Source organism: Camelus dromedarius, chromosome 3 (assembly GCF_036321535.1).
Source record: "Camelus dromedarius isolate mCamDro1 chromosome 3, mCamDro1.pat, whole genome shotgun sequence".
NCBI classification, from domain to species: domain Eukaryota; kingdom Metazoa; phylum Chordata; class Mammalia; order Artiodactyla; family Camelidae; genus Camelus; species Camelus dromedarius.
Genome location: NC_087438.1, coordinates 46,387,904 through 46,402,437, shown reverse-complemented (window position 1 = coordinate 46,402,437; position 14,534 = coordinate 46,387,904). Strand labels below are relative to the sequence as shown.

Sequence of the window (14,534 nt, the reverse complement as noted above, 5' to 3'; positions counted from 1 at the left end):
GAAAACCAGCACTTTTGTACATTTATTGCTGATGACATTGAGAAAGTCAGCTGGGAATAACTGAGAACTCAGAACACAGTTTGGAGAATCCAGTATACATAAGAGAAAAGCATGGGACACAATGACATTTAAACAGGAGGAGCAGAGGAAAAGCAGCCTCAATGTAAACAGGGGAATGGTGAAACACATTATAGTATATCCATACTAAGGACTTTAATGCCCAAAGATGGGGAAGGCCCATCCATGTTGAAAGAAATTGCTAAGTACATAGAATGACCCCGTTTTTAACTCCCCTACTCCTCATAACAGTTTATATGCATATCTGTTTTTACAGAAGGTGTGCATGGATAGATACATCCTCAACTGTTGATTTTCTTCAGGTGGATAGGACTGAGACGTAGGTAAGGGTGAGGTGGGTAAATAAGCTTTTTAAGATATTTTCATATCTGTTATGAAGATTCTGTTTTATTTTAACCAAAAAACAAAAATAAACTAGGTTTAGAATATAAATTAAAATTCTTATTTTTCTAAGTGAAAAAGTTGATTCTAGTTGATAATTTAAGAAAGTGGTACAAGCAGATTACTTAGAATTATGGCAGCACCCACTAGGGGAAATTGAAAACAGGGGGACTAGGGACAAGGTGGTAGACTTTTCCTCAAGTAGAACTAGGCAGCAGATTCTCTTAGGACCATGCTTACATACAGTATGACTTGTAAAGTGAGGATCTAAGAGCTTAGTAATTCTTACTGATAAAGTAAAACCAAGGAACATAAAACAAGAACCAAGTGTATATATTAGTTGGGTCCCCAGGCAAACTGAAAGCAGTATTTTTTTCTTAATTTCCTACCATACCTTTAAGACAACTTTTAGATTATCCTACAGTGGAAAGTAGCCACATTCAAATGAGTTAAGGGATAAGAAGTAAAAAGGACTACAAACTTTATTAAAAGTAAATAAATGTAACATATAATATGTACACATGGCACATGGTGCCAATTTTATTTGCAGATATTATAGTATTCCAAAGTTCACAAGTTACACCTTTGCCACGGCCTTGGCTAAATCTTGAACTAGTGCAGAATTCAGCTGTACTAGAGTGCTGATCTTAGCATGCTTAGATGTGGCATACTTGTTCTTGATAGTCTGGAGGAGAAAAGCATAGACATTAATGAAGGAAAAGAGGAAAACATTGTGGAACCAATGGTAAAGATATTCACCAGCTCCTTAAAAATGAGCTACACACGGCTCTCCCTTCCACGTGTGACAGACCACACTCTATCTAGGGAATGTATATCTCTCTAAATAAACTTGATTTCACTTTAAAAAAAAAAAAGAGCTATGCATTTGCAGGCATAGTCTTAATGATTTTTATATTTTCCCCAACACCCTACAGTGCTACCAACTGACTTACCATGTGCTTTGTAAGCCCACGATTCACCATGATGACATTCTTAGCCAGGTGTTGCATAACAACAAGAAGGGATTCTTCAGTGTATGACAGGTAATGCTGTAGAGTTGGTGTCTAAGACAACAAAAAATGTTGAAAATGCTCATCAAAAGTGGTTTTCATAAATAAGTGTTATTTAAAAGAAGGGTAGGGAGGTAGATACTGTGTAACTGATTATAATTGAAATTTAAGACAAGCTTAAGACCCTTCTTCCCCAGGAACTCTTCCTTCATGCTTCTCTAGGATCCTGTGCTCCAACCTAATTACACTATTGGAGTTGCTGACTTGTCCATCCCAAAGCTAAACTCCAAGTTCCTTGGAGCCAACTTTCTCATTCATAGTTCTGCTTCTAGGGTCTAAAGTAGCATATGGCACTCCAGGAGAAATATCTGTTGAATCAATGAAATTCTAGTTTGTCACTTGACCTGCTTGAGCTTCTCCATCTGTAAGGAGCAGCAGCTTCTCTGCCTTTCTCAAAAGGGTATAGAAAGATGAAATTAGATCATGAAATGGAAGCATTCTGTGATGATGTCACAAGCAAGATATCATTTTTAATCATTCCCTCAGTAGAAGCCATATTTAGGAACCAATTGAATTGTCCTTTAGTGGAAACAGTTCTGTATTCAGTAAATACTATAATTTAAAAGCTTATATAATAAATATAATAAAGTACTATTAATTTAAAAGCTTAGGTTTGTGGGACAGAGCTTACCCATTCACCATTATCAAGAATTTTCAGTGCTAAGCAAAAAGCTCCCGCTGCAATCTGAGAAGGAGGAAAGTGCACCATATCATAGTCCAACATAGTTAGTTCCATCAGATATTTGGCCAAAGTATGTAGCTCAACATCCACCTGAAACAGAACTCACAGGTCACTGAGCTGTCAGAGAATTCTGCATTGGCAATAACTTGTATGCCCATAACTATGACTACGGATGTTTGTCTATAAACTCTCAAATGCAATTGCCCATGAAAGGCTTTAATAATATTAACATACAGCCTGATGGGAAATAAAGACCATCTTTATCCCTTCTTCATGTAGTTAGGTACATAACACAAGGCAGTTGAACTAGATCTCATTGGTCAGCAGTATTCCTTAATTTACCATACAAAGGTTTCAAGAAATCTGTACCTCTCCAATTTTAGATGCTCTCCGAAGGAAATGCAGGGGTAGAGGGCGACCCAGACCAAAATTTAAAGCTCTTAGAATCTTCATTTCCATCTGTCTGATTTGGTACTTAGTGTAAGTGTTGTCAGTCACAAAGGCAAAGTCCCCGATTTCTGGAGGGTACATTTCTTCATATTTGCTTGCAATAAACATGGCAGTGACACCAACCAGCTGCAGCATCTTCTTGGGCACACAATTATCCTGCAGAGAATTTCAACTGGATGAGTAAGTAATATGCCTTTGAAAAAGGAGGCACAGAGCTATGAAGGAGAGGTGGGAAAGACACTTCCACAACAAAATCTTGACACCCCATCCCCCAGGGCAGATTTTAGCTGAGTCTATTTCTTATGACTCAGCTAGGACACTGGAAGGGCAAACCCTCAATTGCTCAGTTATGCTCACCTGCATGAACCGATCAATAATGGCAACAGTCATGTACATGGTCTCTTGCAGTAACCTGAATTTCATCTGAACCTGCACTAGCCAGTCAATTAGGATGGCTCTCATGTTTCCAGTGACTTCACGACCCAGTAGGTATTTTGGTCTGACTGCTTGCTCTTCCTGCAAAAGAATTGCTGATTATCCTTAGAAGCAAGACTCCATGTGATATTTCTGACCAGAAATAATCAGTCACCTCAGAACAGCTCTGGGACATTTAGGTCTTAACTCAGTTATTCATATGGTCACTGCAAACAGCTCTATCACTGAGGAAGAAAGCAAGCAAACACTAAATAGGAGAGTGTGACAGGTTTTCCTGTTGGCAGATCTTACTCTGTTCAATTCACCATCACTACTACTGAGCCATACTCTATGTCCCCACTTCTTCCCAAACTACCTTATCATACTATCACCTCAGATCTTTTCACTTAAGACTCTAAACCCAGAACCTGAGCTTTACAAAGTAGAGAAAATAGTAGAAGTTCCAGATCAGCTGCTATCAATATGCTATCACTCCTGTTCCAGGGTTTAAACCCCCAAAGCACCATAGGTAAGAACGTAAACAAGGTCCCACTGCACAGCACAGGGAACTATATATTTAATACCTTGTAATAACCGGTAATGAAAAAGAATACGAAAAGGAATGGATATATATCTATATGAATCACTGTGCTGTATTCCAGAAATTAATGCATTATAAGTTGACTATATTTCAATAAAAAGAAAAAAAAAGAATGAATCATCAAAACCTAGCACACACACCTGCTAAACCCACCCCTCCAAAGTTAGAACACAAACTTTAAAAACAAGGGAGAAGAAATCTGGAGCAGAGGGCTGGTTTTGGCAAGAAAGTCTTCTTGCAGGACAATGCTGTGGAAAATGGAGATGTCCAAAAGAGCCAGGAAAGAGCCTGAAGATGTCAATGATGTCACTAGAATAGAATGCATTACAAACAAGCAATTGGGTAAATTTGGTAGCTGTAGAGCTTATGTTGTTAATATACAGAATGCCTCCTCATTTTGGGGGGAAAGGGCAAAGGACACTAATAGAAAGTTTCAGAAGTGGAATGAAATGGAAGAAAACCAAAAACTTAAGTTTTTGAGTATATTCCTCTTAGACACAAAGAACAATTTCCGATATCACATGCATGTAAGGAACAATGACCCAAAATGCCTTGTTTTGGCTATAGTTTTCATCTCCATTACCACAAATCCAGATTTTTGGGACTCACCCACTTCTAACCCACTCCTGATGGTTATAAATGTATCAGACTTTCCTTCAGAAAGAGCCATGGTAGTATCCACTCCCACTTTGAACTTTCCCTGTTCAAAATGGCAAATACAGACTTCACTGGCTTTAGTGCCTTTTTATTTTTGGTATTCTACAAAGAATTTTAAATTGGAACCTATGATTAAGAAATGCTACTTACATCCTGCTTAAATTATTGTGACCCATTAATGGAAAGTTCCTTTAATAAAGCTAGATGCAGTTTAGAAAAAACAAAGATTTTATCCTACTACTGACCTCAAGTTGTCTCAGATAAGCATAGATATCTTTCACATATTCACTACAAAGGTTGGGATCCGCTCCGTCTTCTGCATCCACATCATTCACTGCAAGAATTACATCAGAGAAAGCCTGACACAGATATTCTTCTGCAGGGGCACAGCCAGATGTTTCCATGGGGCTTGGTGAGGGAGTATCAACCTTGAAACAGAGAGACCTTTTGAAATAATAGCAAAGAGGAGCAAACAATCTTGGAATGAAGGTCAGATTATTGGTACTAACTCACGAGACTTATCTGCTGAATAGACATAGAATCCACTTATCTTTTCAAATTTATTCAACTTCTTTTTAGGAAGTGGCTAATATAAAAAGTGAAATGCCAGCTTAGACTGAGCCAGCAGAATTGTTAATAGGTAAAACAGAGAAGAAGCAAATTCATGTGCTAGACTTTCTTCTGAAGGAAACTGGTAAGTAATGCATTTGTTTAGCAATGTCCTGTGAAGTTAAACCAAATGAATGACAAGTTAGCCTTTAGTCTTTATTTCAAAACATGGACTGCTTCCCACTGCGAGGGAGAATACAAGGTCTGCCCTGACTACTAAGGATTAACTGACTTTGTTATCATGAACCATTTTCTTCAAGCTCCAGTTACCCTACTGTCCAGACAGTTATTGAGCACTTTCTTCAAGTCAAGCCCTATGCTAGGCACTGGCTTTATGGTGTCCTCAAGGGGCTCTGAATTTAGAAGAAATAAGTAAATGAAGTAAGTGTTTGATTTTAGGAATAAGAGTGGAGGTGGGGGCAGCTAGGGTGGGATGGAGAAAGTTAGGGAAAGCTTTAGGTGTTGATGCTTAAGCTACTTAAAAGAGGGTGGGAAAGGCATTTTTAGTAAGTGGGAAAGCAAAGGCAAGAATCAGTATGGGACTTTCAAGGAAACCCCAGGTCGTTTGGTATGGTCAATGAAAGACTGCAGGCTACAAGTTTCTCTGCTATGCCCAGAAGGTCTATACTAAAGACATAGCCTCATAGCTCCTACTCTTAGATAGAAAGAGCTGGGCCAAATGACTTTGATAGATCATTTCCCCAGTGGCTTTAACGAAGTTTAAAAATTAGAGCTTAAGAATGTAGTTTGTTTCAACAAGCCTCTTCTAGATGGCGTATTTTTCCTTCACAGGAGTAGACACATCTACATACCTAATATTTAATAAATTCTTAGTTTTGAGCCTGTGTTAACTCATCTTACCTACTCTCTGAAGAGGTACATTTTCTGCTTTATACCCTCAGATATTCCAGTGGTACAGGCTTGTTAAGGATTTGGTGGCCATGTTAGGGAGTAAAAAAAAAAAGGTCTCAAGAAAACAGTGGGGGAGGGTATAACTCGGCGGTAGAGTGCCTGCTTAGCATGCAAGAAGTCCTGGGTTCAATCCCCAGCACCACCATTAATAAATAAACAAACCTAATCTCTACCCTCCCCTCCCCTCCCCCACAAAAGAAAACAATCGGTGTTTTAGTCAATAAATTCTGGTCAGAGATGGCTTGTACCCAAAGACAGCAAAATCTTTGGCCCAGGCATCTACCACTCAATACCATAAATAAAGGAGGGGTAGTACATAACAAAGCAATTGAAAGCAGACACTCTGCAGCTAGACAGCCTGAGTCTGAGTTCCAGTTATGTGCCGCTGATTAGATGTGGCTCTATAAAAGATACTTAATACTTGTCTGCCGTGATCTAAAAGGTAGAGGTAATAACAGTACCAGTGCTAAGCGAGAATAATAAGATCATGTGAGCTAATGCACGTGAAGCGCTTAGCAGAGCCTACCTCCCGCTAAGCAGTCTATAAATGTTACTATTATTATTTATTCAAATGATCTATCATGCATTAGTCAAATGAAGGAAAAGAAACAATCGGCAGGCTCTAAAATAGTATGGTTTACCAAAATAGGCTCAGGGGAAAGTTTCTCTTCTTTAACAGGCTCAGGTTCCGGCTCTGGCTCCGGCTCCAGCTCCGGCTCCGGCTCCGGCTCCGGCTCCGGCTCGGGCTCTCGCTCCAACACGGGTACAGGAGCCTTTTCCAGAGGTTTTGGTAGTTTTTTAGCAATAACTTTTCCAGCAGCTAAAGTTTTTGCTTCCTGTGGATGAAAAGGAGAGAATGGAATGTTTCTCCATCAAGGATCACAGCTGGAAGGCAGACTAGAGAAGCCGAGTCAGGAAGACAGTTACCTTTTTCAGGGGCAGTTTGGCCTGTGGCTGTTCACTGACTTTGTTACCGATGTCTCCAAGAGCTGTTCTTGGCCTCAGCCCGGGCTTAGAAGCTCCAACAGTGGCCATAGGCACGCGCTTTGCGCCTGCCATACTGAGCTTCGCCTTATTTTCAGCATTAATTTTCGTGTTCTGTAAGAAGCAAGACCACTCTGAGAGCTAGCCCAGCCAAGTTAGGGTAAGTCAAGGGTTAAAGTGGGGGCAAAAGAGAGGCTCTCAAGAGGAAAGCCGACTGTAAATGGGTTCCTAGGGGAAACCTGGGTTCCAGGGTCTACGCTAGGTTATGACAAGTCAGCTTCCTCCCAAACCGCTTCCTTCACCAATTGAAGGATTGCCTCCTTAGTCTCCACCGGGCCTAAAGTACCATAAATTTACATTTGAAAGGGAATCGAAAAAGCCTTCAATTGCAAGCACCTTCTTCTCTGGGGAGAGGGTCACGCAGTTGGTGGTAGCTCACTCAGGGGGCCTCCATCACCTTTTACAAAAGGTTTCCAGTCTACCCTCCATCTGCTCCCCCACCCCCAGCATTTATCTAAGGCCCATCCACTTTTCTTTCTCACCTTCTTCTCTCCGCCCGTCCGCCTCCCATACTCTCCCACCGACCGCTATCCTCCTCCCCAAATCTCTGCCCCGGCCCGCTCCCGCCCGGGGGACTCCCGCAGGAGAGCCAGGGAGGGGAGGCGCGGCGAGCCGGCAGAGACGCGTTTGTTCACCGTCCGCAGCTCACCCTGGTGATCCGGAGCGCCATGGCTTCCTCTGCACCAGGCAGTAGCTCAGTGGGGAGAAGCAGAGCACGGGAGTCCCCGACCAGCCGGGGACCTGAACCCAGCACACGCCAACAGCCGTTCCTCCGCAGCACGCCGGGAGGAATCGGGCCCTGCCTCTGGTTTAAACCCCGCACCGCTCCCTCCTTATTGGCCTGTTCGTGGCACTCGCTCGCTTCTCATTGGCGGCGGCCGGTTCCTCCGAGAATGCGTTTCCAGGGCGATCCCGCGAAGACATTCGGGTGGGACGGGACCAGGCCGTCACGTGGTGTGGCCCCGCGCCTGCGCCCTTGGCGGTGACTGCCGCCACCTGGAGAGGTGTGCGTCCGCCGCCCACCTGGAGAGGTGAACCTGTACGCTGCTGGGGCAGTCTTGTGGCCTTAAAAAAGTGCTGGTGGAGCCACCGCAGTTGGACCTCAAAGACAGTTATGATTTTAGTTCTACTTACTGTTAAACACTTAACCTCTTTTACAGTGGCATGTAGCCGGAAAGGCTTTTATATATACATTCTTTCATTTGATCATTCCAACAGCACTCTGGTGGAGGCACTGAAGCTCGGAGAGGCTTTGGGTAATTTTCCCAGGATCACAAATTAGTAACATGGGACTAAACTTAGATTTCTTTAGACCCATGATGTTTCCACAACAGTAATTGCCGCTTAAGAATATTGCCAGCCTCTTAACCTGCCAGATTACTTTCGAATTACAAATCAAATTGTTTCGAAAGCCAATCTTTTTATTTTTGCTTTTTATTTGAAAATAATTTCAAACTTAGGAAAGTTGTAAACAAAAATCTTACAGGGAACACACAGGTAGGTACCCTTTACTCAGATTCAAATATCCTTTTACCCCATTTGCTTTATTATTCACTTAATCTCTTTCTTATATAAAGCTCTATCTATGGGTACATAACCATGTAAATTTTTTTTTCCTGAAACATTTGAGAGTGAGTTATATATAATTCTTTACTGTGTATTTCTAAGAAAAAGGGATATTCCCTTACATATTCACAATACAGTCATAAATTTACTTTATTACAGTATTGTATTCAACCTAGTTTATATTCCAATATTGTCAGTTGACCTAACAATGTTCTTTCCTCCAGCTAGAGTCAATGTTGCATTTAGTTCCTTTAGTCTGAAACAGTTCTCACAGCTTTTCTTTGTCTTTCAAACACTGATGGTTTTGAAGAATACAGTACACCCTGCCACTTTTTAGAAAATAGAAATTTCTTATTCTTGTGTTTGTTTAATGGTTCCTTGTGACTTACATCAAGGTTATGCATTCTTGGCTGTTATGCATAGGTTTCACGTAGGCGACATCAGATTCTTCTCAGGGGATCAACTCTGCAGACATATGCTGTTTGCTTGTTCCCCATAAATGATATTAATTTTGATCACTTGGTTTAGCTATTACCTGGTTTCTCCACTGTACCTTTAATTGTTTGAACCCCTTCCTGACCATTGCACAGTAGAACTTCATTTAACACAGTAGTTCTCAATGGAGGAACATTTTGTCCTATGGGGAGGATTTGGCATTTCTGGTTGTCACAACCGGGAAGATGCTACTGGCTTCTAGTGGGTAGAGACCAGAGATGTTTCTAAACATCCTATAATACACAAGACAGCCTGCACCCCATAAACACAGACACAAATAATTATCCAGCCCCACAATTCCGGAGTCTCAGACTGCCAAGTTTGAGAGAGCTTGCTTACTACATACATACCTATGACTCATTTCTATTCAGAATGCTGACTTTTGATGCTTAATAAACACAAGTTCCATGGATTATATCTTTTTAAAATAACATTAAAAAATTTGACTTTTCTCAGATACATGCACTCCAGTGTTCATAGCACCACAGTTTACAATAGCCAAGACACGGAAGCAACCTAAATGTCCATCTACAGATGAATGGATAAAGAAGATGTGGTATAGATACACACTGGAATATTTGCCATAGAAATGAGTGAAATAATGCCATTTGCAACAACATGGATGGACCTAGAGATTATCATACTAAGCGAAAGACAAATGACAAATATCATGTGATATCACTTATATGTGGACTCTAAAATATGATACAAATGAACTTATTTACAAAACAGAAACAGGCTCACAGAGATAGAAAACAAATGATTACCAAAGAGGGAAGGGGTAGGGAGGAAAAAGTGAAGAATTTGGGATTAACATATACACACTGCTATTATATAAAAGAGATAAATAATAAGCACCTACTGTATAGCACAGGGAACTATATTCAGTATCTTATAATAAACTATAATGGAAAAGAATCTAAAAATTATATATATATATACACACACACACATACCAGAAACAAACACAACATTATAAGTCACTATATGTCAATTAAAAAAAGACAAAAACAAAAAACAAAAAACTTGACTTTTCTCTTCAGTGAACTACACAGTATTCTCTCCCCTGGCCCTGTCAGTAGTGCCAACTACATACCAGGCAATGTTCTAGGTGCTAGGAATATAGCTCTGAACAAAACAGATGAGCTCCCTGCTGTTATAAAGTATAGAGTCCAGTAGGAGAGAGACTAAATAAGTAAATAAGTAAAATGGAAAAAAAGATCAGGTAGTACTAAGTGGTAGGCAGAGAATAAAGATAGTGAAGCAGGTAGAGTGATTTGGTGGCTAGCTGAGATTTGGTGGTCACGGACAGTCTGAGAAGTTGACATATAAATTAAGGTTTAAATGACTAAAAGGAAAACATTTTAGGTAGAGGAAACAGCCTGTGAAAACCCAAAGATAGTGTTGACTTAAACAAATAGTCTGCCAGGTATTTCTCCTGCAAAAATAGGCTTATTCAGGATCAACGAAGAATTACAATTTGGGGTCTACCACCATGGCAAGCCATGAAAGTCCCCATGCCACAAGGAGAGGACTCTTGTATACAGGGAAAAGGAAGTCAAGAGAGCTATGTAGTAAGCAGAGTCCACTGGTGGAATTGAGAGTTTGAAGTACAGTGGCTTTTTATTGGCTGAGCTTTTATCAAGGAAGAAGAGGAAGTCTCTCTTTTGCTGGGCTGTTGTAGTCACAGAACATGCAAGCTCCTATTTCTGACGACCCACTCTATTTTAATGTGCTTATTAATTTTTACAATGGGAAAGAGCTTGTCATGTTCAAAAAAAGCCAGTGTGGCTAGAGTATGGGAGGAGGAGGGGAGTAGAGATGAGATTAAGAAATTGGAAAGGGTAAAGCTACACAAGGCCTCCCTCGTAAACCAAGGTAAAGGGTTTGGGCTATACTAAGTGCAGTAGAAGGCTTTGGAGGGTTTTAAGCCACAGTGTGGCATAATCTATTTTTTCAAGAGATTTCTGTTGTTATGGTGGAGAGAATGGGTGTAGCTTGGGTGGAGGAGGGGAAGAAGGAGGAGGAGAGAAGCAGGGGAGCCATTCAAAGGCTGTTGTAGGAGGCCAGCAAAAGATGATGGTTGGATGGTACTAGCAGCACTACATGGAAAGGGATGGGTTCTGGATATATTTTGGAGATAGACTTGCTGAGTCTTGATTTACATGCCTGGTGTGAGAGAAAAGGGGTCAAGGGTGACTCATAGGTTTTGACTTGAGTAACTGAAAAAGAAAAGACTAAGAGATGAGCAGCTTTTTGTAAGGGGAGGGTATAGCTCAGTGGTAGAGCACATGCTCAGCATGCATGAGGTCCTGGGTTCAATCTCCAGTACCTCCATTAAGCCTATGGCCATACCATCCTGAACACGCCCAATCTCGTCCAGTACCTCCATTAAAAACTAAATAAATAAACAAACCTCATTACCCACCCCAAATAGATAAATAAAAATAAATTTTACAAAAGAAAATTTTTAAAGGGTACAAACTTCCAATTATAAGATAATTTACTAGGGATGTAATATACAACATGATAAACGTAATAAATACCGCTATGTGTTATATATGAAGGTTGTTAAGAGAGTAAATCCCTAGAGTTCTCATCACACACAAAAAAATTAAAAAACAAACAAACAGAAGAGCAGCTTTTAGAAAGCAGTAGTTTGGGGTAGATCAAGAATTCTGTCACATTTGGAATGCTTAGAGAAATACAACAGGGGAGATCTAAGCAAAGATCAGGGTGGGAGCAGAATTTTCCTTAGCTTTAGATAGTATTTAAACTCTGATACAGATGAGGTCATCTAGAGAAGGAATGTAAAGGCGGGTAGATGCCCAGGAGCAAGCCCCAGGGCCCTCCGTTTTAAAGATTGAACAGAGGGAGAGAACACTGTTTAAATCTACTGTTGTTTTGATCCCTCATCTAACACTGTGGGTGTGTGGATGTGGAGAACACACAAATTGGTTTACAGAGGGAAGAGTGTTAAAGAATTGGGACTTGAGAAGGTAGTGAAAAATTGTTTTTGTTCTATTTAGAATGTAGTCTGTACTTATTTAAATTTTCCTTGAATTGGCCCTCATGTAAAAACATCTTATCACTGAGGCTCCATTTATTGTAATGAAATAAATTTACATTTTAAGGCAGGACAAAAAAAAATTTAAATTCTCCTTTCTGTTTGGGCCTCTTCCCTCCCTCCCTAATATGCAGTATGCCTCAGCATTACACATTCACCAGACCTTCTTAAAGATGGGAATGTCTGCTCGACCATAAAGACAAATTTTTCCGCTTTCTTCTGATGCTAACTTTTTTAAAGAGCAGCATTCTTTCCCAACTCTGCAGGGGATCATGGTGACTTGCTGCTTGCCTTGTATGAGCTTACCTGGACTATGTGTCTCTGGTGAACTTTACGTAAAATATCATTATGACATTTTGATGTAAGACCTTTTGAAAGTGTGATTTGACTTGGACTTCTAACAGCAGAACAGCTCTCAGCTTTCTGAGAGTCTGTCTCCTGGGTTATAATCCTGTTTGGCTTGAATAAAATTCTCTTTTTTCTTCTTAACTTGATTGTTAATTGCATTTTTGTGGACAGTTGTGATTGAGTATAGGAGTCAAGCAAGGGAAACACGTTTTTTTTTTTCCCTTCAGACCTCATAGGAACTTCAGTTTGCTGAGTTAAGTGATGGTAAGAAGACGGAGGCAGATGAAAAGGAATGTAGAAGAGGAAGGGCAAATAGTAAAGAAGGCCTGGGAGAAAAGCAATGGAGAATGAGAGGTCCTGGAAACTGAAGAAAGGATTCTCTCCCACACACCACTCCTGCTATACCAGTCCTTACTTGGTTGGTACAGTAAAGAGTCTTTGCATAGTGAATAGTCTTTCTAGAAGGCTGAGTAGCCTGCAACTCTAAGACTGGGGCTGAGTAACATGGGGTAGGGTACAGAGCGAAATTGAAAGCACAACTTAATAGCCTTGCGTTGGCACCCAGCTGTACTTTACAGTTAGCTGTTTGGTGGGGTCAGAAATGGGAGTGGATGAAAGCGGCCGCTGATCACCCACAAACTCCATGGTGCTCCTAGCTGAGAAACATGAAGCTCACAGTTTAAGCGTAGTTAATTTTTCACATAGCCAGGATGTGGACAAATCACACTTCAGTATCATAGTTAAGTGCACAGATTTTTCCTGGTTATTGAAAACGTATGCCCCATCCTCTGTAAAGATTTTTGTAATCTTCCAGCAGAAAGAGTTCTCTTCCTCCTCTGAACTCAGAACAGTATCACATCTACCTTTCTTCCAGTGCATATCACCATGCTCTTTTACGTATTTTTATATGCTTAGTAACTACTGCCTTCCTGTGAGGGCAGAGACCATATCGGACCTCTTTATATAACTCACCCTGCTTTATACATGTTAGGCATTTAATGCATCAGTAAACTTAATAGGTGCTTTAACAAATGGTTCCCATAGATTTATTTGGGACTATTGCCTTGATTGGATAGGACTGCAAGGGATCGATCACCTTATAGTCACGGGATCCAGACTCTATCATTTTAAGTCAGAGATTAAGCGACTGGCCCTGAGATCACAGCTATGGTGGAGAGTCTGATTCCTAGACCAGTCAGCGTCCCGCCTACTATATTGATTTGCAGTCTTTCACATTAGGCATTCCTATCCCGCTCCTATGGCCAATGAAGGCAACCAACAATGGGAAACCCTATTTGAAGTAAGGCATTGGAAAAGTATGTCACTGTAACTTCCCTGATGCTTTTTAAGAGCTAGACACTTAACCTCCATATGATTACCTAACAGGTCTGTGGTTAACTTGTAACCTGGTATTCAAATACCCTCAATGGCTTGCTGCTAACCTTCCTTTCTAATCATAGGCCTACAAATTCCACACCCAAAAGGCATGACCGGGCAAAACTGAACTACTAAAGGGTTTACTCCAGAGGGAATTAATCCCCTTGCCTTCTATTTCTGACCCCACTGGTCTCTTCCATCTACCAAGCACCACCTCCTTTGTGAAGCCTTCTCCTCCCTTCAGCTAAAAGTTAACTTCTCCATTTTCTGAACTTTGCCTCTTCCTTTTGGCACCAGATCTCTCTAAATCTTGAATTATAGTTATTTACACTTTATTTTTCCCTACTGTAATTAGCACCATGAAGGCAGAGTTTGTGTCTGATTTATTTTTTACTTTAAACAGCAAGCTTGTAAGAGGCAGTGAACATGCTGCTTAGTCCAAGTCGCCATCCTCTCTCATTTGGGCTTCCGCAGGCCGGCTAACTCTCCCCTGGGTTCCACTCACTCTCTTATCCTGATCCCTTTGAGACATGACAGCTCTGTGACTCAAAGCCCTCCACAGACTTTGCACATCCACACCACACCTTCTGCCTAATTTTGCTAACACGTTGGCTTTCTTGCTTTGCTTCTATCATGGTAACCATCTCCTGCCTCAGACGTCTTTGCATTTGATGTTCTTTCAGGGACGAATAGTGGGTATTAGTAGAATATGGGTAGGATACTCGGTACTGGTTGCTTTCTTACTCAGATCAGGGTCTTGTCTTCCTCCACAGAGATCCTCTT

The 14,534-nt window shown here is 40.9% G+C and overlaps 1 protein-coding gene across 1 annotated transcript; it reads right to left on the bottom strand.

Annotated features, from left to right (window-relative positions):
* Positions 1–447: 447 nt before the first annotated feature.
* Positions 448–7,792, bottom strand: CCNB1 (cyclin B1). Its single transcript, XM_010974943.3, has 9 exons — positions 7,548–7,792; positions 6,782–6,952; positions 6,496–6,690; positions 4,579–4,761; positions 3,019–3,177; positions 2,581–2,817; positions 2,161–2,301; positions 1,413–1,523; positions 448–1,144 (listed from the first exon to the last, which is right to left on the bottom strand). Exons 1-9 carry the CDS (start codon positions 7,566–7,568, stop codon positions 1,037–1,039), a joined length of 1,326 nt encoding a protein of 441 aa, XP_010973245.3. The 5' UTR covers positions 7,569–7,792; the 3' UTR covers positions 448–1,036.
* Between the last annotated feature and the right edge of the window lie 6,742 nt (positions 7,793–14,534).